At 42.0% G+C, this 22,457-nt stretch overlaps 3 protein-coding genes and 1 long non-coding RNA gene across 11 annotated transcripts; 2 read left to right on the top strand and 2 right to left on the bottom strand.

Moving 5' to 3' along the window:
* Nucleotides 1-399: 399 nt before the first annotated feature.
* Nucleotides 400-4,808, bottom strand: LOC112890993 (histone deacetylase 2-like). 2 transcript variants are annotated; one of them, XR_003228377.1, is made up of 13 exons: nt 4,431-4,808; nt 4,292-4,347; nt 4,073-4,190; nt 3,911-3,973; nt 3,749-3,817; nt 3,478-3,644; nt 2,730-2,794; nt 2,604-2,650; nt 1,956-2,000; nt 1,830-1,880; nt 1,282-1,394; nt 800-887; nt 400-694 (listed from the first exon to the last, which is right to left on the bottom strand). XR_003228377.1 is itself a non-coding variant. In XM_025957887.1 (13 exons), exons 1-13 carry the CDS (start codon nt 4,791-4,793, stop codon nt 600-602), a joined length of 1,314 nt encoding a protein of 437 aa, XP_025813672.1. In that variant the 5' UTR covers nt 4,794-4,808; the 3' UTR covers nt 400-599. The 2 variants fall into 2 exon arrangements, 1 of the variants encoding a protein (XP_025813672.1); XM_025957887.1 differs by having other exon boundaries at nt 1,282-1,368.
* Nucleotides 4,809-5,818: 1,010 nt separating this feature from the next.
* On the top strand, nt 5,819-9,769 carry LOC112889872. 5 transcript variants are annotated; one of them, XR_003228216.1, is made up of 9 exons: nt 5,837-6,066; nt 6,151-6,275; nt 7,041-7,249; nt 7,824-7,967; nt 8,129-8,343; nt 8,417-8,675; nt 9,095-9,261; nt 9,351-9,454; nt 9,546-9,769. XR_003228216.1 is itself a non-coding variant. In XM_025956652.1 (8 exons), the coding sequence occupies exons 1-7, from the start codon at nt 5,855-5,857 to the stop codon at nt 9,221-9,223; spliced, it is 1,293 nt and encodes a 430-aa protein (XP_025812437.1). In that variant the 5' UTR covers nt 5,840-5,854; the 3' UTR covers nt 9,224-9,261; nt 9,351-9,769. The 5 variants fall into 5 exon arrangements, 2 of the variants coding, with proteins under 2 accessions (XP_025812437.1, XP_025812438.1); XR_003228218.1 differs by having other exon boundaries at nt 5,819-6,066; nt 8,417-8,571; nt 9,351-9,769; XR_003228217.1 differs by having other exon boundaries at nt 5,819-6,066; nt 8,417-8,655; nt 9,351-9,769.
* A 137-nt stretch (nt 9,770-9,906) lies between these two features.
* On the bottom strand, nt 9,907-22,064 carry LOC112889873 (elongation factor 1-gamma 2-like). 2 transcript variants are annotated; one of them, XM_025956656.1, is made up of 7 exons: nt 21,932-22,064; nt 11,925-12,074; nt 11,765-11,825; nt 11,626-11,678; nt 11,443-11,544; nt 10,865-11,363; nt 9,907-10,448 (listed from the first exon to the last, which is right to left on the bottom strand). In XM_025956656.1, exons 1-7 carry the CDS (start codon nt 21,938-21,940, stop codon nt 10,069-10,071), a joined length of 1,254 nt encoding a protein of 417 aa, XP_025812441.1. In that variant the 5' UTR covers nt 21,941-22,064; the 3' UTR covers nt 9,907-10,068. The 2 variants fall into 2 exon arrangements, with proteins under 2 accessions (XP_025812441.1, XP_025812440.1); XM_025956655.1 differs by lacking the exon at nt 21,932-22,064 and adding an exon at nt 13,326-13,479.
* Nucleotides 14,560-17,258, top strand: LOC112889874. 2 transcript variants are annotated; one of them, XR_003228220.1, is made up of 5 exons: nt 14,561-15,156; nt 15,239-15,821; nt 15,930-16,138; nt 16,233-16,342; nt 16,717-17,258. It is a non-coding gene; the product is annotated as an uncharacterized LOC112889874 (long non-coding RNA). The 2 variants fall into 2 exon arrangements; XR_003228219.1 differs by having other exon boundaries at nt 14,560-15,156; nt 15,930-16,342.
* Nucleotides 22,065-22,457: the final 393 nt, after the last annotated feature.

The raw sequence follows: 22,457 nt of genomic DNA, 5'->3' as shown, positions 1-22,457 counted from the left end.
TAAACAGTTTTCGCTACAAAAGATGCCCCTTGCTTCTATTGACCACTAACCAACCTATGATTTTCCTCCGTGGTCTCATCCAACTAGCCTAGAATGGTCACAAGGTCCATAACTGGGACTGTTTCGTAGACTACAGACTACACTGTCCAACAGAACTTATGCCAACAGGCAACACAAGCAGGTTCAGCGTGATGGATCTGTAGCTTGGCCAGGTGCTATCATACTTCGGGTGTGCAATTTGCGCTAGCACAATCTGAAAAGTACAGTTTTTAAAGCGATATGGAAAACTTTATTGTCCCATGCCTAATTAGTTGGATATTGTCTCATACCAATGTACAGTTGCTGAGTATAGGTAACCATCTCTGTGCCAACTCTGCTGCCAAATTGATAGTAGTCCGCTTTTCTGAAATGCTTTATACGCATTGATTACTTGACTTCACATAGTCAAGATTTAAGAAGGCCCCGTGTTATGTACAAACCTTTTCTATGGCATATATGTCATCCATCACAATAAAAGTACTATACACTTTTATTCACAATGACATATACATCCGGGAGATGTGTGCTTTACGATAAACACTCTCATCACAAGTTCTTGCTCAACCCAGCTGGTTGCCTAGTTCTATCAAGTTTTTATTCGAGAGATTGATGATCGAGTCAGCGATTACTCGAGCGCTTGACTTCATGTAGCCTCCTGATAATAATAACGCCACAAAATGGGTATTGTGCACAGGAATATGGCATTAGCAGATTTGCAGCTAGTAGGACAAACTACAAAAATGAGGCAGAAGTATTTCACCTGATGTCAGCATGAGGACTGGAATGTTTTGATCTTTCGCGAATCTAAACACCTTCTCATCTCTGGTAACCACGCCCTCAGGACTTATCTGCAAAACATATCAAATTCAGCAGCTTTATGCCAATTTATGAACGATAAGGAAGCAAAATAAGATTGCTTGTGTTGCAACGTTTCCAGTATTTCTGCTTGCAAGGATGATAAAACCTAGGCCGCTAGGCATAGCACAAATTCCAGCTTATTAGGTAACTAATCAAATCAAATCGTGGATATGATTTCTGCATATCTTTTGGAGGAAACAGGAGGGGCTCGCTCTACTGGCTATATATTAAAAAAAGAAAGAACAGATTGTACAAAAAATAGAAAGCAAAGATTACAAGAAAGAGTGTATCCATTAATAATTTTTCCTGCTATTACAGAATTATATTGGAGGTTGCTTTGGTGGCTTGTGCTTGTGAAGATAGGAGTTTATAGGAGAAAAGTACCTCCAATTTGCCCAATGGATCACCATCTAGGATGTCTGTTCCAGCATTGTAAACAATCAACTGGGGCTGAAATCTACTTTTGCATACCTGCAAACAATATGTTCCAAGAGGAACTGTGAATAACAAGTTTGTTAAAAACAAGCATAATATAAACAATAATGAATTATTCTATGTTCAACAAGTCTAGAAAAATATGGAGAAAGCGAAATGCAGTTCCAATATTACTGCATTGGCATTACAGAGAAGAGTGCATCCCAGATGTAGTGTGCATGATAATTTCTTAGAAGGTAATATAAGATACTATTTATGTTCACTCAACCTATGTAGAAGGAACAAGATTTTCACTGTTTCAAGCCCCTTGCTTAGTTGAATATATGTGTGCAATAAATATATAGCATCATCAATAGATGCACTTAATCAAAATCACAAGTTAAAATGATACAATAAAAATCACCCTATGCTCACTTTGAAAAAATTATACCACGCAAAAGATGAACCTAGTATAAATATTTCTTTTTACGGCCAATTTTGCAGGTATGTAAATGTACCTCAAGGGCGTTGTCAAGTTGCTCCAAGTATTCATCTGTTTTTGTACCACTCTATAATGCACAATCACTTAATGAGAAAATCAACTCAAAGTTGAAGTACATGGCAGGTTGCAAGATGAAACTTACAACTAATTCAACTTTTTGATCGATGTATTGCTTAGCAGTGAAATCCTGAAATGGACCAAAGTATAACTTTACAAAGAAACAAGGAATCAGGAATATATCTGGTATCAAACAAGATGGAATCCCGCGTGGGTGCGAGTCTGGCAACCAGAGTTTGAATCCCACGGGTCGCGTCTCTGGTAGAGTGCGGGACGGACCGGCCGGGATTTAAATCTCGGTCCCCATGCCACGTTCCTCGGGATGGCAGGAGGTTAATCTACCCTCTGGTCTCTAAACAAGATGGAATGATAAAATACAAAGTAATGTGCTGTCTATAACACATTAATGTGGAGAGTTGCCGATGGTAGTATAAGACAGTCGGAATTCATTGCAGTACAACAGCTGGATGGAACTGCAGTTTTTCAGTTTCGATTTGTGAACAATTACATCATCTAAATGGATGAACAATATGGTTTGTTCCAAAAGATGATCATGCATTTAGGGTTTCACACTAAAACTTGTGTTCAAGAAGTGACAAGAAAGTTACATAAGTAATCTCTACATCATTGTATTTCATAATGGTAATATATAAGACCACCACCAATAATTAAAGAAAATAATAGTTTGATATACTACAGGTGTCTAAGGAGTGCTCAAGGTGAAGACTCTTACAAAGGGATAAATTCCAGCATTGTACATGTCCAAAATGTAAACTCTTCCTGTGAGTGATAAGTGATAAGCTGGTATTACTGACAAATATAATGAGCTGAAAATCCACAGACAATTAAAAGTATGTACCATCATTAGCAAAATCTTTTTCATGCCCATTTCCTTGGTGAGCATCCAGGTCTATGATCAATACACTGCAGATGTTTAAAAGGGAGGTTCAGTTTGTTCTGTACAGCTAAGTTCACACCCTTGCATTTGACTGCAAGCAAATATAAATTGCGTAACAACCAACTGTCTGGAGGATGCCTTCAAGCATTGCACTATTCTAGGATGAAAGATGGATTAACATCGTGGAACGGATTACTATTTTAGACATTCACGTGGTCCCCACCATAAAACAACTTTGATTACTAATTTTTACTACCATGGATTGACAAACCATTATCAAAATTGTATGATTATGAAACTACTTTTGGGAAGTTCTACTTCTACCATATGTAGATGTTCAAATTGATTATCAAAGTTCTAATATGTTGACCGCACATAACCCAAAATGACACTCTTGCATTACTGGAGGGAGTATATGCACAATGTGCAGTCAAGCATGGCCTCAGTGGTGTTGGTCCTTTAAGTTAGTTGTGGAGCTGAGTGGGTTTCTTTCTTTTTCTTGCTGTGCTAAGTTACATGCCACAGAGTGTGTAGTGGCCCTGTAACTTTGCGCTTTGAGGACACTCTCGAAGCAGTGTCACTGTTACCTTTGCTAATCTTGGTGAAACGAAAATGTTCAGTCAAGCATACAATAAGGGACTCACAGTCTGACAAACTAAGGAAGACATAGTTGACATAGCTACAATTCTACCTGTAAAAGGTTTATTACCTTGAAATGTTTAGACGGACAAAAGCAAACTGGATGCAGAGAGAGATGTCAGCGTACGCACAAAATCCACCCCCTTCCTCTGCCGAACAATGGTGAAATCCTCCACCAACATTAATGGACCATCCTCTCTCGAGTGCAAGTTTGGCTGACAAAATTGACCCACCCACCTGTGGAGAGAGGAAAACAATTTATTACGCTCCCCTAATACTCAAATTATGCATCTGGGCTTTACAAATAATCTAGAAGAAAGCACAAATTCACAATGCATCACCTGCTTCCGGAACGGGTATAGTAGCTTTTTATGCACGATCCAGTTAGGGACAAGCGACACAGGAGGGACCTAAGATATCAAACATCTGTCAGTCACTAGCTGACCACAATAGATAATTTGCCGCAAATCAGGCTGATTCCTCTCCTTATAAAAAATCACTACCTCTACAATGGAGGCAACTCTGTAGCTGCTTTTGAGGCTGTTCAGATACTTCTCCGTGTGCACCTGGTTAAGCAAAGCCGTGCAAGGTCTTCAGAAGTCAGAACAAATGCAGTATGAAGCCTGAACCAGGTGAAACGCAGATTCTTGATGTATCCGGCCTACCACTAGCAAATCCTCCTTGCAGGCTTCCAATGGCTCCACGAGCTTTTTCTTCTCCAGGTGCCCTTCTCTGGTGAGGTACCTGCAGATGCGGCCCCATTTGGCGGACTCAAACGGGTGCCTGCACAAGGGGTTGCACGCACGCACTGTCAATCATCAGGCACATCTGAATGCGGATGAGTGTTTCGGCATAGGTGGCGGGCGGGCGGGAAGGCGGCTCACAGCTTCTCGAACCCCAGGAAGGAGATGTCGTAGGCCGGCGAGTAGACCACTGGCGCCTGCGAGGAAACAATGCGATTGAGACACGGGAAGGCGGCCCGCCGCGCGATTCCTGGAAGGTGGGGATGAGAAAAAGTGTGACCTTGGAGGAGGGCACGTCGAGGTAGAGCTTGCTGGAGAGGATGCGTTTCTGGCGCAGGGATTCCCCGGCCGGGGCCGGGGCCGGCGAGGAGGAGGAGGAGGCCATCCGCCGCCAGCAGGAGGGGGAGGCGGAGTAGGAGAGGGCCCGTGTGGCCAGGTGTGGGGTGGACGAGGAGCCGAATGGTCGCGGCGTGCGGCCTGCGCCTCCCGCCGGGGAATCCTGCCGCAGCTCTGGCGCGCGCGTGACGCGGAAGAGGAAGAGCGGAACAGCGGTGGCGGTGCCTGGAGGATTCGGTGCTGACGTGCTGCACCATTTGCGCGGCGGTCCGGTCCATCCCTGATTTCTTGTGCAAGTATTTTGCATCCACGCCCTCTCAATTTTTTGTACGAAATGTCACCACTGCTGAAATCTACCACTACCTTAATTTTAAATTTCACAGTCACATTTCATTGTTATTAGATTTTTTTCCTCTAAAAGCATCTCCAACAACAGACTACTCATCCCTCACCCCAGTACCAAACTATTGATGTTTTGGTGATCAAAGGTGCTCCAGCAGATTACCAATCCAATCCTCAATATCTAAAAGCTTTTAGCAATCACCAAAACACACCTTTCTCCACCCTAAATGAAGGAATTTATCCTTGTACCCTATTTTTGGTGATTGAATTTTGATAATCTGTTGCAGCAACTGTTACCAAATTTTAGGTGTGAGATATGAGTAATCTGTTGAAGATGCTCTAATACATTATCATTTATCCCGTATTCTAGATTATCGTACCAGTACCAATATAGAAATTGACAATAGGATGTAGAAATCATGGTTAGAAATTTAGATTTAAGATATGACTTGATATTAATGATATATTGGTTCAGTGCATAACTCGTCAGGTAAGTATAGCTGGAATAAAGTGTCCACACTAATTTAAAACACTTAGTCACTGTTAGTAGTGGTTGAGCTGGTAACGCAGGCAACAGAGAAGTGCTATCGAGTCTACTAGCATAAAAATGTGACTGTTGATATGTGCTGAGCTTGAGCAACGTTATATAAAAATATGCTAATAGTTACTAAAAATTAGCATCACATGCTTTTTTCAAAATATAGATTGATTTTGAATTATACTCAAAGTCAAACTTATATAACTCCGTATTATGATATTTTCGTGCTTCATTTTGTGAAACTAATTTGTTTGCAAATTTTGAAGCACTTTTTCTATAACCTTAATTAAAATTAGAGAAATTTAATTTATGAAAAATTAAAACAATCAAAATGCAGGATATATTTCTAAAAGTTTGAAGTAAGAAGATTTATAAAAATGCATGACGTACAAGAAAATTTTGAAACTTGTTCCATCCTTATCACTGAAATATGAACATTTCCATAAACAAGAGGAGACATTTTTCGGAGAAAAAGAATCCAAAACGAAATGATAAAGAAATACGAGGACAGAAATGCTATTACCGCGGAACTAGCTGCGTCTAACTGCAATACGCTCATCATTTGCCCTCCGCCGCCGACGAGAAGAGGCCCTCCGCCGCCGCTGTTCCTCCGGCCTCATGGCGACACTGAGGCCCCGAATCCGCGCCGTCCCCCTCCGCCCGTTGCTCCTCTTCCTCCTTGTCCCGCTCATCTACTCCGGTACGAACCCCTCCTCTCATCTCCTCCAAATTCCCGTCCCAATGGGGACGCTTCCCTGACGATCCGATCCGTGCCAGTGTCCAGGCTGCACCCGTGGTCTCCGGAGAAGGGCGTGTGCCTGCCACCTCCCACGGCGCCGAAGCGGCCTGACCACCTCGTGCTCGGCCCCGCCGCCGGACAGGGCCGCCACGACCGCCTCCAGTGCCACGGTTATTTCCCTCTCTCTTCGGCAAGCTCCATTTATGCTGAATGTAGCTGTCCCTGTAGAAGCAATTCAGATCGCAGTTTGTAGCCGTATAGGCGGAGGATTGCTTTGGAAATTGAGCAGCAGGCAGACGAATATCATTGTGGCAGAGCTGGGATTTTTGTGATGGGCGTATAGATTTAACATTGGACTGTTCAGACAAAAATGTGAAAAGTACATGATAGGAAAGTAAAATTATTATGAATCATCGCCATTTAAATCAGTGAGTCATCATGCACTGGAACAAGTTATTATACCATCTTTACCAATTTTTTATGAAAATTATTGTTTCTTGAATTAAGAATGAGAGTATATTACACAATAATATTTATCTTTTGAAGGAAAAGATTTGATGATGCAATCGTATGTTCTTGTCTTAATGTGGCTCTGACACTGTAAACTTAGATTGTGTTGAGCTGGATTTATAGCCTAATAAACTGGAAACTTTGTTTAGTTATGACAGGCATAAAGCGAAACCTGGATAACAACACTGTTTCTACAAAATTAGATGATAGCAGTAAAGCAACATCTCTGACGCATTGTTTTGAACACCATGTTTCGGATAAATCTAGAATGTTGCTGTTTTAGTTAGATCTCTGGCAGTAGTAAAGAAATTTTAATAGTTGTATATGATGTTCTTTATTGTCATTTTATGGTGGTAGGTTGTCTTCTGGCTATCTCCAATCAATACTCCATTTTATACGACTGATGATGTATTTCCTTTGCTCAGGACTTAAAGCTCTGAATAATATTGGCATATCAAGTGACAGGAACTATTCTGGAGAACATATTTCTTTTGTTACTGTATTCACAACCTACGGTTCTGTCCCAGATGGAGATGGCAAAGTTCCATCTGACACTGTAACTGTTGGAAACCATTCTTATAGCAAGATCGAGAGGTCCATGGCCATTTTGAACACTTTCACCAATTTCATAAAGGTAACTCTTCCTTTTCTTTAAGTTTGTGTGGGTTGTGATTACTGATAGCCACAACTAGTAGTTTAACACTATCATTATGATGGCTCGAATAATTTCTTTCTTGTGAATAATATGACTGCAAGACGCCCCATGTATTAGAATTACAATTGGATTTGTACTGATGTACTCCCATCCTTGTTTTTTGTGATAGCCTATAACCAGCGTTTGAACTAAGTCCTGAATCTTGTGTTATTGCATGTTGTGATTGATTGATAGCAAACATTCCATTTATTAGAGTTACTAACAAGTTAGTACTTTCATCCTCTTGCTGTGATTGTTTCCTTTTTGTGTGGCAGAAAAAAAATGAAAGTAATGTAACCAGCAGTTAGTTGATTCAAATCAGTACTAACATCACTATCATAACCCTTTCTAGATACTATATATATGAGTTCATGCTGTTGTTACCTATACAGCAAAACAAATCTCTCTTTTGCATCTAATTCGGAACTTATAATGTATACAGCGCCACATTATTTCCAACAACAATAGTAATGTTGGTTGTGTAGAACCTGATCCTATCTGTAGAACCCTGCAGGTATCAATGCCAAGAAGCAATGTGATCATATTGACTGATCCTGATTCAAAATTTTCAGTAAGTCAAGGGAGCGCTACACTAATGCCTATTGAAGGAAATTATTCTCGGGGAAATTTGATGCTTCAAAGAATCAAGTCCTACATTGTAAGTCTATTCGCTTCATTTGAATAAATGCCTTAGGTTTTCTGCATATGCTTTCTCAAAGCTACATATGCTATACACATATTATACTGTCTTCTCATCATCTTTATGCATTATTTTCTACTGATAGAGTTGTATGCTTATATATCTTGTCCTCGTATCAGGCATTTCTGGAGCAAAAGCTTGTGGAATTTGATAGGGTGGAAGGGTTCAATCATTTTGTTTTAACTGATTCTGATATAGCAGTGGTTGACGATCTTGGACATATATTCAAAAAATATCCCCATTGTCATCTGGCTCTTACCTTTCGTAACAACAAAGGTCAACCCTTGAACTCTGGGTTTGTTGCGATAAGAGGCACGAGGGATGGCATCACTAAGTAAGTTGACAGCTAGCCAATAGATTGTATCATAAAAAGCTGGCAAACTCAATTAACCTCTCCTTTTTTTCAGAGCAGTGGCATTCTTCAAACAAGTCCTTGAAGCTTACAACTTAAAATATATGAAGGCTTCTCGAATGCTTGGTGACCAATTAGCATTGGCATGGGTTGTGAAATCTCATCTACCATCGGCTTTAAGAAAATTTTCTAAGCATGAAGCATTTACAGGTGAAGTTAATGGAGCATCTGTTCTCTTCTTGCCTTGTGCTGTTTATAACTGGACTCCACCTGAGGGTGCTGGACAGTTTCATGGTATGCCCTTGGATGTTAAGGTACATCATTTTTCTTACTTGTTAGGACCTTAGTTTTTATCAATGCTGTTCCCTTTCTCTTCATGGAATTTATTATTGGGCAAACATTAATAGAAAAGATTGTTTCTTTAGGCTCGTTGTTGCTCGTCATACTAGGACAAGCATGAAAGATAGGAAACTTGGTTTCATCGTTTCTTTTCCCTGAACCTATGGCATTATAGTTTCATAAATTTCTTGATACTTGTAATAGTACTGTACTTTTTTTTGTTAAGCTATGCTCTCCTATTAATAACCACTTTGTCAGTTCTGCACATGCTAAATCTTGGTGGGTCTCTCAGGGTTAGGCGATTAGTCTGATCTAATAAATTTGAAAGTTGTGTATTCTTGTATATGTTCTCTTAACTGTGACACCCAGATTAATTCTTGGCACTCATTTTCAGGTTGTCCATTTCAAAGGTTCAAGGAAACGTTTGATGCTTGAGGCATGGAATTTCTACAACTCAACCTCTAAATTATCTGATATGATGTGCCTAATCTTGAGAAGTGGAAGGACAAAATATGACTTCTAAAGTTTGGTTCAAATTTAACACGTGAATTAACACACATGGTATACTCTCTCTCTCTTTCTCTCCACAAAGCTGACTGCTGCACTTTGTCCTTCTGTGTTTTGCTGATAAGTTTCTCTTTTCCTTACAGTTGATCCTAGTATCCTGCTGAAAGGCGGTGTTGTATGTTCCTCAACTAGTATGTGCAGTCCACACAGAACCATACACAAATCGTTGAGCATGACACTGACAAAAGTGATTCTCAAGTCACCGCAAGAACTCATATCGGAGTACAATGAAAGAGTATGATTCTGAATGTAACGATGATATGTTCATCTACTTGCAGGGGATGTAAAATTGGCGTGAAACTGTGGATTGCCCCTTGGGACCCATACCAGCGGAACTGTACGCAGTAGTACGCTAAAGCTATAGCAGCCAGCAGGATGACCATGTAGGAGTCACCTTTGTTCTTTGGTGCATTCCTGTCTGTAGAACATGTACCATATGGTTTCCCGCTTCCCCCTCACTATACACAATATCTTACTAGGTGATTTTCACCATTGGAAGTTACTAGTAAAATGTGGGGCTGTTCCTGTGCTACTGGTAAAATTGGTGTAGCTATGCTACCCATTGCTCTTGCCCAAATTCAGGTCAGTGGTCTTATGTTTTCACACCGATCATTACGTGAAATGCTCACAACACAAATCTAACCTGGGAAAGTTCTGTGATTACTGACTAAAAAGATGCAAACGTGAGACAGAACACAAAATAGCCAAAAATTCTTAACAAAGCACAAACTTCAACCAGTTCACAGGGTATATCAGGTAAACATAGACAAGTAACAATTCAATCTCCAGGCAGCTGCAACCTCACTTGAAGCATTTCGCGTCAAGCAGGGCCTCACCCTCGAAGGGCTCCTGGTCCTCGATCATTGCACTGACACGCTCCCTCTGGGCCTCGTCGGAGATGTCCACCTTGGTCCACTCGTAGAGCTCCATGTCATAGACCTCATCCATCACAAACTTCGGGACCTCCTGGCCACGGAAGAGCCAGAGCCCCTTCAACTTGAATGGGGGCTCAGAGCCAACCACAAGCATCTTGCCAAAGGCGTACTTGCGGCACAGGTCCATCCGCTGAAGGAACCCACCAACCTTGTTCATGGTCACAAAGGAGACGGTGTTCTCATCATTGTACTTGTAGTCACAGAACCACAGAGAGTAGCCCTCTGGGTCATACATGTCCCAGAAACCTGAAATACAGACAGCATGTAAGTTTTGGTCAAAATTCTGCAAACATGGTGGATGAAGCCAGCACATTCATCTAATTAATTTACTTGGATTATTACAAAGTTGTTGCAACCTAAGTACAAACATAGTATCCTGCTTATTAGAGCTTACTTTGAATACACAACTACAACCACTGTGATAGTTCGGGTTGGCGTAAATCTTTGCAGCTATCTTCATTTTACTCTAAAACAACAATATCCTTTATCAAATAAGGCCACACCCAAAATTTTAGTCAGGATAAAGCACCCAATACAGAAGGAACTCCTCTGTTTATTCGTGTAACACTAGTAGACCACAAATGAGATTTCAGCACCAGCAACTCACAAATGGGACTTCAGCACCAGCCAAAAATATTGTAGATAAAAGGTGGAGAAGATACCTTTGATGGCGACCTCCCGGAAGTTGGTCTTTGTGTTTGAGTATAGCCTCTTCCAGTCATCAAGGATCATCTTGCTTGGTGGCAGCAAGTCAAGAGGATTCTTCGGCTTCGGCTTTGGTGCCTCCTCTTCTGCCGGTGCCTCAACCGCCTTTGGCTTCGGGGCCTCCTTTGGGGCTTCTTTCTTCACATCCTTTGCCTTTGGCTCCTTAGGTGCAGCAGCCTTTTTCTGAACAGGAGGCACTGACTCTGCCTGCTTGACATCACCCATGACCTTCTTGAAGTTAGGCTGGTTAACCATGGTCCAGAAATACCTCTCGACATGAGGGAACTCAGATGTGAAGCTCTTGGTCAAGACCCGTGCAAATCCATGGTAGAGGTTGCATGTCAATACAATGTCAGCTAGAGTGACAGAATGCCCAACAAGGAATGTCTTTGAGGCAAGGTGTGTGTTCAGAGAACCAAGCGCTCTCTTCAATGAGGCAATAGCTGTTTCCTCTGTCTGCACAAGCCAAAAGGTTAGACTGAAGCTATTTCATGATCAATAATACAAGATCCAAGTTACCCATTCTACAGCTTACCGTCTGAGAATAAGGAATGTAACCAAGCCTGGGGTACAAGTACCATGCAACACCAGGATCGACTTCTGTTGCAGCAAAGTCCATCCACTGCTCAACATGGGCCTGCAAGAACCATTGATGAGGTTCAGAGGTTATACGTGCTAATACTTATGTAGCTATGTTAACATTCAAGAAATTACTCACTTGTTCAATACGAGAAGTCCCAAAAAGAGGGTTGCCATCATTCAAGCGAGCAACTTAAAGAAAAACAGAGGAATGGTTATCATCTGCGGAAAGTTGAAGAAAGAATTAGAATGAAAATGTTTGGGATCTATAGATATACCATAGCGCGCAATAGCATTGCTCTCAAAAACAGCACCTTCAGGAGTCTCCAAAACAGGCACCTGAAAGAAATTGTTAGTTCCTGAAACAATCTACAAAACCATGTTTAAGATTTAGTTTTTGTGAAAGGATTTTTAAGATATAGTTGGTGTATGGTGTACCTTCCCAAGGGGGTTCATCTTAAGAAACTCAGGGGTCTTGTTGGTGACACCCATCTCAAAATTCTTGGTCAACTCAACCTTAACCCCACTGTATTCTGCAGCAATAAGTGCCTTGAAGGCATTCTTGTTTCCAGGTCCAGAATGCAATACCTATGCAACAAAAAATAGATTAGACATTGTATTACAAATTGAAAGTCAGGACTTGTGTTTGTGAATGGTGCTTGCAAGCCAAGCAATGACATCTACAACATTACCTAAGTGAGAGAACATAATCCACATAACACATGTGTTTCAGTAGCACGTAAAAATACACAATCAAACACAGGTACACAGCATTCCATGAGATTGAGTGTTTGTAATCTGAAGTGGCCAATGAAATCTCAGATTTCAACAAGGCACATGAGCATTTTTCATACAGATACAGCCAAGCAAGATGGTTTTAACAATGAAACCAACTACAGGCAACATAGCAAATAGTACTAGATATGAATCTTCTAACGGATTCTAACTTATCAAAATAAATACAACATAGTCATGTTTCACCTCACAACTTAAATTCCTCTTCAATACTTATTTCTAGCTGCGCTGCGTCGTAATACCCCATCCCCCACCCTAAACACCCTGCTTTTCCTTTTACAGTCACCAAAATAGCACTGCTACAAGTAATTTTCACTCAAGCACAACTAAAGATCAGAAATTTAAAATAAATTGGGTTGGGATGACAGCTCTTAAGTGAATCCAATGGCTCGAATACATTATTATACTTCAAGTTGTGCATAAATGGTTGTCTGCTAAGCAATTCCCTCCCCAGAAGCACCACGATCACACTGGTCAAAAAGGCCTTCTATAAATGCACACCCAGCCATCCTACTAGTAAGCCAGCAACTCCGAGTGGCATCACTTGCCCAGTGAATCATCCCCATCAAATCAAACTATGTATAAGACCCCAAGACTTCCCCGGTGTAAACAAGGGGATGCCAACAAGTGATCTATTGCCTCCCCTATGCTTTCTAAAGGCCAAAGTTTACGGTGCTGCTTGAAGTTGAAACAAACCAGGAGCTCGGTGATGTTTTACTAAGGACACGCCTGGACGAAACAGGGTCCAGTTGAGGATCTAAACAGCCTACGGCGCCCCGGTCGCTTCTACGTTTCCACACCCATTTGACGCGCGAATCGCATCGAACAGAGACGAAAAATCGACACCCCCCGTCGCGCATCAGATCAAACTAACTACAAGGCAGGACTCCTCAAACATCAAGATCCCACCAGCTGAACAGCCGCGGCAGCCAATAGATCCTCACAGCCAGTCCGATGCGCAATTAACTACATAGCCACCACTAGCCACTACTGAAACAGCCGGACAAAACCCAAAAGGAGGATGGAGGAAGAGCAGGAACTCACGAGCGCCATGTCGAGTAGTTCCGCGGGTCTACGTCCGCAGATCGCAGGAGCAGGCCGCCGGAGGGAGAGAGGGTTTACGGGGGGGAGAGGGCGGTGGATTTATGTGATGGCGGCGCAGCGGAGAGGAAGGGGAGGAGGAAACCAGTATCTAGGGTTGCGTCGGCGGGCGTCGGATGGCGAGGATCGGACGGACGGGATTGACCGCGGGACGAGCTGGATGCGAGGGAACTTGGTGGGTTGCACTCCTCGTGCTATCTTGAAATTTGGATAAGGTCCTCGCTGCACTTCCTTTCGGCCTAACGAGGGGGCTTAACGGAAAATGACAAATAATTTTCTACCCTTCACCAGCCTCCGTGGCGGGTGAGTCAAGTAATCAACAAAATAGAAAGCATGCTTTAACTCGGTTTCAGCTAAAATTAGAAAAGCTTGGAAGTTGGAACTAAACTTGAGGAAGAATTTAGCCTTACTATCTTGTAGTTAAAAAACATTTCAAAGTTCTACGATGCAGTTGCTCTAAAAGAAGAGAGAAGATTTTCGAAAGCTTCTTGATCACACGAGTATTGTTTGGTTTCTTACGTCTTCCTTAAAACTAAATTTTAATCTCATCACATCGAATATTTAGGCACGAATAAACTTTAATCTCGTCACATCGAATATTTGGACACCAATAAACTTTAGTCTCGTCACATCGAATGTTTGGACACCAATTAAAAATATTAAATATAACCTAATTACAAAACCTATTGCATAAATAGAGGCTAATTCGTTAGACGAATCCATTAAGCCTAATTAGTCTATAATTTGATAATATTGTGTTACATTAAGATGGATTAATTAGATTTAATAGATTCGTCTCGTGAATTAGTCTCTATTTATACAATTGGTTTGACAGTTAAATTTAGTTTTCTTAATGGACATCCAAATATCCGATATGAACCAGATTAAAAATTAATCCACGGATTTAAACACGCCCTCAGTTGCTAGTTTGCTGGTAAACTTTTCTTCCCTAGAGTAGTGGCGCGCATGATGGTCTTAAATTACTCATCGAAACTAGTCAAACATAGCGGTTGAGAACGGACATAACCATTTTCCGGAAAAAAAAAGGAAAAAGGGCCCAAATTTCACCAAAAAAAGGAATAACCGTAGTGCAAATAGGCTCCGTCAATGGCATCAGGAATGGAAACTGAAGCGGATATCCCTTTTCGCTTGGCAGCAGCATCTCCTCAACTAACGAACGAACAAGCAGTTCCCATTTTATCTCTACTACTAATAAAACGGTAGTGTCAGCGTCTTCCAACCCGGGCGAGCGATCCATCCCCCTCGCGCTCGCCTCCCCTCCTCCCCGCTCTCCGCCGCCATCGCCCCTTTCTCTCCCGCCGCTCCCTGTCGCCGTCGCCCCGCTCCCCCCCCCCCGGGGGTCGCCGCGCTCGACCGGGTCTTCGGCTGCCGGACGCTACGCGTGCGGTCCCAGAGCCTGCGGAGCCTCACGGTGTCGGTCTCCCTGACGCGGCGGCGCGGCCCCAGGATGCCGAGGAGCTGGAGCACCTCGTCGAGGACGCGCCCGCCCTGGAGAGGCTGCTCTCGCACGACATCAACTGGGGCCCATGGATAAATGTAGTGCATGCGCCGAGGCTGCAGATGTTCAGCTACTTGGGGGTCGGGATCCCTGGAACTGCAGCTTGGCTCCACGTTGCTTCGCTCAATGCCGCTGTTAGACTGTCAGCAGAGTTCGGGTGCGTGAGGACGCTTGCTCTGGAAATGGCGGAGCCGCAGGTGAAGCCTGTGGCGCACTTCCTCCGGTGCTTCCCCTGCTTGGAGATGCTGTGTCACGGTAGTTACTGCCTATGGGTAAAATGTTGATTGTTCATTTCTGGTTAGAGCTTATATTGATGGATTTTATTGTTGAGTTGCAGTCTCACATGGTTGTTCCCCAGAGCATGGAAATATTGAATTATGAGATGGATATTCAGACAGAGTGCCTCAACTATCGTCTCAAGACAGTGGTGCTGAAAGGTTACAGAGGGAGAAAGAATGAGCTCCAGCTAGCCATGTTTCTTGTTCGTAGTGCAAGAGTTCTACGGGTTATGAAATTCTTGTGTGAGAATGACTGCAACCCTTCATGGTTGACAAACCAAAAAAGGCGATTACTGTTGGACAACAGGGCATCATTAGGGGCTCAATTTGTTTTTCAGAAGTTCACCAAGAGCTGCATCAGGTTTCTAAAGCAAGCAAGTGACATGTACGTGCTTGCTTTAGAAACAAGTGACATGTACTTGCTTGCTTTAGAAACCTGATGTGGCTTATTTAGAAACCAGTGACATATGATTGTTGGTATGCATATAAGTGAATAAGGCTTGCCTGTTAATAAGCAGTACGGATGAAAATTTTTTATAGTTGCATTGTTAATTGCAACTATAGATTGAGATAGTAGATAAGTCAGGCCATAAAGTAGTTTCTGCATACCATGATGCTCGGAGCTGCATCCGCAATGACCTGGTACGAAACTTTTTTGTTTTACTGGTCATATTTTGTACAATCTATTTTATACTAGAGATATGATATACAATGCTTACTGTTTTTTTCACTAATAAATTCCAAATGTAGGCTTCTGCTGGCAATGCTGAGAATATAGGAGATGACTTGAATGGTCCTGACAAGGCTGTTAGTGCTGTTTTAGGATTGAGGACTATAGAATGCAACCAGTTACTTGTTAGCATTGCTAAAAGTAAATTTACAGAGCATCGAGATGAGAAAAATGAGAGAATCACAAAGCCAGAGAAGAACCTGTTCGGCTATATGATCTGCTTATTCAGGTATGCTTGCTTTCTATCATGCCCCTTTTGAGATGTTCTCACGTTTTTTTACTGGACTTGTGTGCTTTTGCTGGTGAGAAACTGCCTTTTGCAGAATACAACGGACTTGATAGATTTTGTTAGCTCTGGCAGAAATAAAAATAAAGAAAAGAACTCTTTTATTCATGAGTATGAGCTGAAAGGCTTGGCTTTCAGAGCTGCGAGGTTTGTAATACTCTATCCCAAGGATAACAAACTCTTTAACAACCAGCTTTCTTCGCATCCATTGTCTCTCTTTTGGTGATAAATCTGTTCCTGAACTATTTTTTGGTTGCGAGTTTTTCACCCTTTGACATGTTGGTTTGTATGCCTTGCTGCGGGCTATTCACCAATTATCTACATATACCAAAACACAATCAGGTTATCGAAGAGCTTAATGAAAATCACTTGCATAGTTAGTTTACACTATCCTTTTCCAAATCACCCCATTTGTATAAATCGTTCTGATGGTTAGCAAGGTTTCAGTTGATATGCTAGAAAACTTATATATAATGCCCATTGGATTATCCTTACAAGTTTCACTTTGAATAATTGTGCAGATGTTTCTTTTTGGCGAAGTCATATAGTTCTGCTGGCAAAGGGCCGAAGCATATGCATTATTCTGTCATGCCCGAACTCTCAATGATTTCAGACTGCAGCAGCTTGCGAACAGTCCTGACAAGGTTTTGACACTGAACCGACAGCATGAGCTCCAGCTAGCCATGTTTCTTGTTCGTAGTGCAAGAGTTCTACGGGTTATGAAATTCTTGTGTGAGAATGACTGCAACCCTTCATGGTTGACAAACCAATACTGTTGGACAATAGGGTATCATTAGGGGCTCAATTTGTTTTTCAGAAGTTCACCAAGAGCTGCATCAGGTTTCTAAAGCAAGCAAGTGACATGTACTTGCTTGCTTTAGAAACCTCTGATGTACTTGCTTGCTTTAGAAATCTGATGTAGCTTATGTCGCTTGCTTTAGAAACCTCTGATGTACTTGCTTGCTTTAGAAATCTGATGTAGCTTATTTAGAAACCAGTGACATATGATTGTTGGTATGCATATAAATGAATAAGGCTTGCCTGTTAATAAGCAGTACGGATGAAATTTTTTTATAGTTGCATTGTTAATTGCAACTATAGATTGAGATAGTAGATAAGTCAGGCCATACTAGATGGCCGACTCAAATCCTTATTTGAGCAATTTTCTTCATCCATATGTTAGTTTTATATTGTGGACCTCTCTTTAATTGAGTGATATGATCAGCTCAGCAGGTTGAGAAAGACTTGAATGGTTCAGCCACAGATGTGTCTTTCTTTATGTATTTTTGAAATTAGGAGCTACGTAGAGATTCCTGTGTCAAACATATTTAATAATAAGTGGATTATAATTCTTTGGAACAACGTTATTGATTATGTGTTTTAGTTGACTAAAATTACTTTGAATTCTCATGAAAAGATTTTGCCACTCGTAGCAACACATGGACACTCAATTATAACAAATAATTCTTATGACAAATTTGTAATAACAAATTCGTAATTATTATTAGCAGCTAAAAAACAAGGAAAAACTTTGAATGATGTAGCTTGCTTCCTTTAGTTCAAACTATATTATCTGTTGGTGTGCCATGACACTATATTATATAAAAAGATGATTCTTATCAATCTCAATTAGCCTCAAAGCAATAAGATCATATTTTTTATGCTTTATGTATTGACACTATAGCAGTTCTAATGGGCCATAACCTCATGGCCTTCAGATTTTTCGGCTCAAACATGTCGATGCAAAAGTATCATTCAGAATGTAATGAGAATGTATCGTTCAGTATAATTTTATTTTTTTTAGATGTTTTGTATCAAGTTGTCCTTTTATATCAGCTACCATTTTACCCATTGTTCTTGGTGCATTCCTCTCTGTAGAACCTGTACCATATGGTTCCCCACCATCACTGTGCACCATATCTTGCCGTTAAAGGTGATTTTCACAATTGGATATTATTAGTAAAAATTGGTGCTGTTCCAGTGCTACTGGTGAACTGATACATTATGATGGCCAGTGCTCTTCCGCAATTTCTGGAGGTCATCGGTGAGACTAGTCCTAAGTTTTCACAGCGATGATTATGTGAAATGCTCACATGAAACAACTCTTAAACCGGGAGGTTTTCACTAGCAAATGAATCAACTAAAGATGTTCTACAAAGTTTCAATCTGAGGAGCTCAAACACAAGCAAAAACGCTCCTCAAAAACAAAGCAAAACGAATACAACGAAGTTTGCTCCTACTGTCTCGCAACTCTGTAAAAAAACAAGGGACTACTAGTCGCCAGATGATACAATATTTCAGTCCCATACCGAAACAGGATCAGATTACTGATATGAAAGAATGCAAATACGCGACAGAACACAGGATAGCCCAAAATTCTCAACTAAGCACAAACTTCAACCAGTTCACGAGGGTGTATTATCAGGTAAACATAGACAGGTACAAGCAAACTCTTCCATAGACATCCAATCCAAAGCCTAAGCAGTTCAATCTTCAGGTAAGTGGAACCTCACTTGAAGCATTTCGCGTCGAGCAGGGCCTCGCCCTCGAAGGGCTCTTGGTCCTCGATCATGGCACTGACACGCTCCCTCTGGGTCTCGTCGGAGATGTCCACCTTGGTCCACTCGTAGAGCTCCATGTCATAGACCTCATCCATCACAAACTTCGGGACCTCCTGGCCACGGAAGAGCCATAGCCCCTTCAACTTGAATGGGGGCTCAGAGCCAACCACAAGCATCTTGCCAAAGGCGTACTTGCGGCACAGGTCCATCCGCTGCAGGAACCCACCAACCTTGTTCATGGTCACAAAGGAGACAGTGTTCTCATCATTGTACTTGTAGTCACAGAACCAGAGAGAGTAGCCCTCCGGATCATACATGTCCCAGAAACCTGTAACACAGCATGTAAGTTTTGGTCAAAATCCCCCAAAGATGGAAGAATGAATCTAGCACATTCATCTAATTAGATTACTGTAACTGCTGTTGCAACCTAAATATTAACAAAGTAGTGCTTATCAAAGCTTACCTGATACACAACTACTGTTACCACTGTGTGAGTTAGTTTGGATTGGTGTAAATCTTTACAGCTATCTATTAGTTGACCCGAGTAGTAACATGTATAATACCATCCATTATAATGTCTAGAACAACATTCGTTATCAGACAAGGCCACACCCAAATTTTAGACAGGAACAAGCACCTAATTCAGAAGGGACTCCCAAGTTTTTCTCAATGCAACACTGATAGACCGCATACAGGACTTCTTCACCAGCCATCACATTTAATGATTTTAATGGTTGGAAGGCAAGAACTAATATATTGTTGATATTCAGGTCGAGAAGGTACCTTTGATGGCGACCTCCCGGAAGTTGGTCTTTGTGTTTGAGTATAGCCTCTTCCAGTCATCAAGGATCATCTTGCTCGGTGGCAGCAAGTCAAGAGGATTCTTCGGCTTCGGCTTTGGTGCCTCCTCTTCTGCCGGTGCCTCAACCGCCTTTGGCTTCGGGGCCTCCTTTGGGGCTTCTTTCTTCACATCCTTTGCCTTTGGCTCCTTAGGGGCAGCAGCCTTTTTCTGAACAGGAGGCACTGACTCTGCCTGCTTGACATCACCCATGACCTTCTTGAAGTTAGGCTGGTTAACCATGGTCCAGAAATACCTCTCGACATGAGGGAACTCAGATGTGAAGCTCTTGGTCAAGACCCGTGCAAATCCATGGTAGAGGTTGCATGTCAATACAATGTCAGCTAGAGTGACAGAATGCCCAACAAGGAATGTCTTTGAGGCAAGGTGTGTGTTCAGAGAACCAAGCGCTCTCTTCAATGAGGCAATAGCTGTTTCCTCTGTCTGCACAAGCCAAAAGGTTAGACTGAAAGCTATTTCATGATCAATAATACAAGATCCAAGTTACCATTCTACAGCTTACCGTCTGAGAATAAGGAATGTAACCAAGCCTGGGGTACAAGTACAATGCAACACCAGGATCAACTTCTGTTGCAGCAAAGTCCATCCACTGCTCAACATGGGCCTGGAAGAGCCATTGATGAATTCAGAGGTTATACGCAGTAAAACTCTCTTGAGCTAATGTTAACATGATAAATGACTCACTTGTTCAATACGAGAAGACCCAAAGAGAGGGTTGTTATCATTCAAGCGTGCAACTTAAAGAAAAACAGAGGAATGGTTATCATCAGCAGAAAGTCGAAGAAAGAATTAGAATGAAAATGTTTGGGATCTATAGATATACCATAGCGCGCAATAGCATTGCTCTCAAAAACAGCACCTTCAGGAGTCTCCAGAACAGGCACCTGAAAGAAATTGTTAGTTCCTGAAACAATCTACAAAACCATTTTTAAGATTTAGTTTTTGTGAAAGGATTTTTAAGATATAGTTGGTGTATGGTGTACCTTCCCAAGGGGGTTCATCTTAAGAAACTCAGGGGTCTTGTTGGTGACACCCATCTCAAAATTCTTGGTCAACTCAACCTTAACCCCACTGTACTCTGCAGCAATAAGTGCCTTGAAGGCATTCTTGTTTCCAGTTCCAGAATGCAATACCTATGCAACAAAAAATAGATTAGACATTGTATTACAAATTGAAACTCAGGACTTGTGTTTGTGAATGGTGCTTGCAAGCCAAGCAATGACATCTACTACATTACCTAAGTGAGAGACCGTAATCCACATAACGCAGCAATGTATGAAATTGAGTGTTTGTAATCTTAACTGACCAACGAAATCTCAGATTTCCAACACGGCACATGAGCATTTTTCATAGAGATAAAGTCAAGCAAGATGATGGTTTAACAATGCAACCAAGTAAAGGCATGTGCAGAGAGAGAAAACAACAATAGCAAACAGTACTAGATATGAATCTTCTAACGGCTTCTAACTTATCAAAATAAAATACAACATAATCATTTTTCACCTCCCAGCTTAAATTTCTCTTCAATATTTATTTCTAGATGTGCTGCATCGTGATACCCCCACCTAAACACCCTGCTTTTCCTTTTACAGTCACCAAAATAGCACTGGTACATGTAACTTTCACTCAAGCACAACTAAGGATCAGAAGGTTAAAATAAATTGGATTGGGATGATAGCTCTTAAATGAATCCGATGGCTCAAATACTACTCAAAGTTGTGCGTAAATGGTCAGACACACAGGATTCACTCCCAGGGAATACCACGATCACAATGGTCAAAAGGCCTTCCAAATATGCACACCCAGACATCCTACCAGTGAGCCAGTAACTCCGAGTGGCATCACTGCACTGTGGATCACCCCCATCAAATCAAACTACGTACAAGACCCCAAGACTTCCCCTGTGTAAACAAGGGATGCCAACAAGTGATCTATTGCCTCCACTATGCTTTCTAAAGGCAAAAGTTTATGGTGCTGTTGAAGTTGAAACAAACCAGGAGCTCGGTGATGTTTTACTAAGGACACGCCTGGCCGAAAAAGAGTCGAGTCGAGGATCTAAAACAGCCTACGGCGCCCCGGTCGCTTCTACGTTTCCACACCCATGTGACTCGCGAATCGCATCCAACAGAGACGACAAATCCTCAAACTAACTACAAGGGCAGGAATCCTCAAACATCAAGACCCCATCAGCCGAACAGCCGCGGCCGCCAATCAATAGATCCTTGCAGCCAGTCCGATGCGCGATGAACTACATAGCCACTACTGAAACAGCACGGACGAAACCGAAAGGAGGACGAACGAGGAGCAGGAACTCACGAGCGCCATGTCGACCGATCTGCAGCACGGATCGCAGGAGCAGGCCGCCGGAGGAAGAGAGAGAGGGGTTTACGTAGGGAGAGGGCGGAGGATTTATGCGATGGCGGCGCAGCGGAGGGGAAGGGGAGAAGGAAACCAGTATTAGGGTTGCGGCGGCGGGCGTCCGGATGGCGAGGATCGGACGGACGAGATTGATCTTGGGATGAGCTGGATGCGCGGGAGCCGGATGGATTCTTTTGTAGTTACACTCTGTGCAATCTTGGAATCTAAAGTAGGTCCTTGTTACGCTTTGTTGCGGGCTAACGAGGGGCCTTAACACAAAACAGTAAACATTTGTACCCTTTCAAGTTAACTAACCTTTAGTTTCAAAAAAGAAAAGTTAACTAACCTTTTTAGATGAAATTCCGTGACGGTTAGGTAATAGATCAAATAGAATGACGGTTTACCTTGGTATCAGCTAAATTTAGAAACTTGGGAACTAATCTTAGGAAGAATTGAACCTCCAAGCTTGGATTTAGAAACTTGG

Source organism: Panicum hallii, chromosome 4, assembly GCF_002211085.1.
Source record: "Panicum hallii strain FIL2 chromosome 4, PHallii_v3.1, whole genome shotgun sequence".
Classification (NCBI taxonomy): domain Eukaryota; kingdom Viridiplantae; phylum Streptophyta; class Magnoliopsida; order Poales; family Poaceae; genus Panicum; species Panicum hallii.
This window is presented reverse-complemented; position numbering and strand designations above follow the sequence as displayed.

Coding starts and splice junctions, on each gene's coding strand:
- LOC112890993 (XM_025957887.1), bottom strand. CDS start 4,793: ATGCAAAATACTTGCACAAGAAATCAGGGATGGACCGGACCGCCGCGC. Junction 3,818..3,910: donor GAGTTGCCTCCATTGTAGAG/GTAGTGATTTTT, acceptor TTGATATCTTAG/GTCCCTCCTGTGTCGCTTGT. Junction 2,001..2,603: donor ATGCTGGAATTTATCCCTTT/GTAAGAGTCTTC, acceptor GGTCCATTTCAG/GATTTCACTGCTAAGCAATA.
- LOC112889872 (XM_025956652.1), top strand. CDS start 5,855: ATGATAAAGAAATACGAGGACAGAAATGCTATTACCGCGGAACTAGCT. Junction 6,067..6,150: donor TGTCCCGCTCATCTACTCCG/GTACGAACCCCT, acceptor GCCAGTGTCCAG/GCTGCACCCGTGGTCTCCGG. Junction 7,968..8,128: donor AAAGAATCAAGTCCTACATT/GTAAGTCTATTC, acceptor TCCTCGTATCAG/GCATTTCTGGAGCAAAAGCT.
- LOC112889873 (XM_025956656.1), bottom strand. Junction 11,679..11,764: donor CAATGCTATTGCGCGCTATG/GTATATCTATAG, acceptor TTTTTCTTTAAG/TTGCTCGCTTGAATGATGGC. Junction 10,449..10,864: donor CCGGGAGGTCGCCATCAAAG/GTATCTTCTCCA, acceptor TCTGTATTTCAG/GTTTCTGGGACATGTATGAC.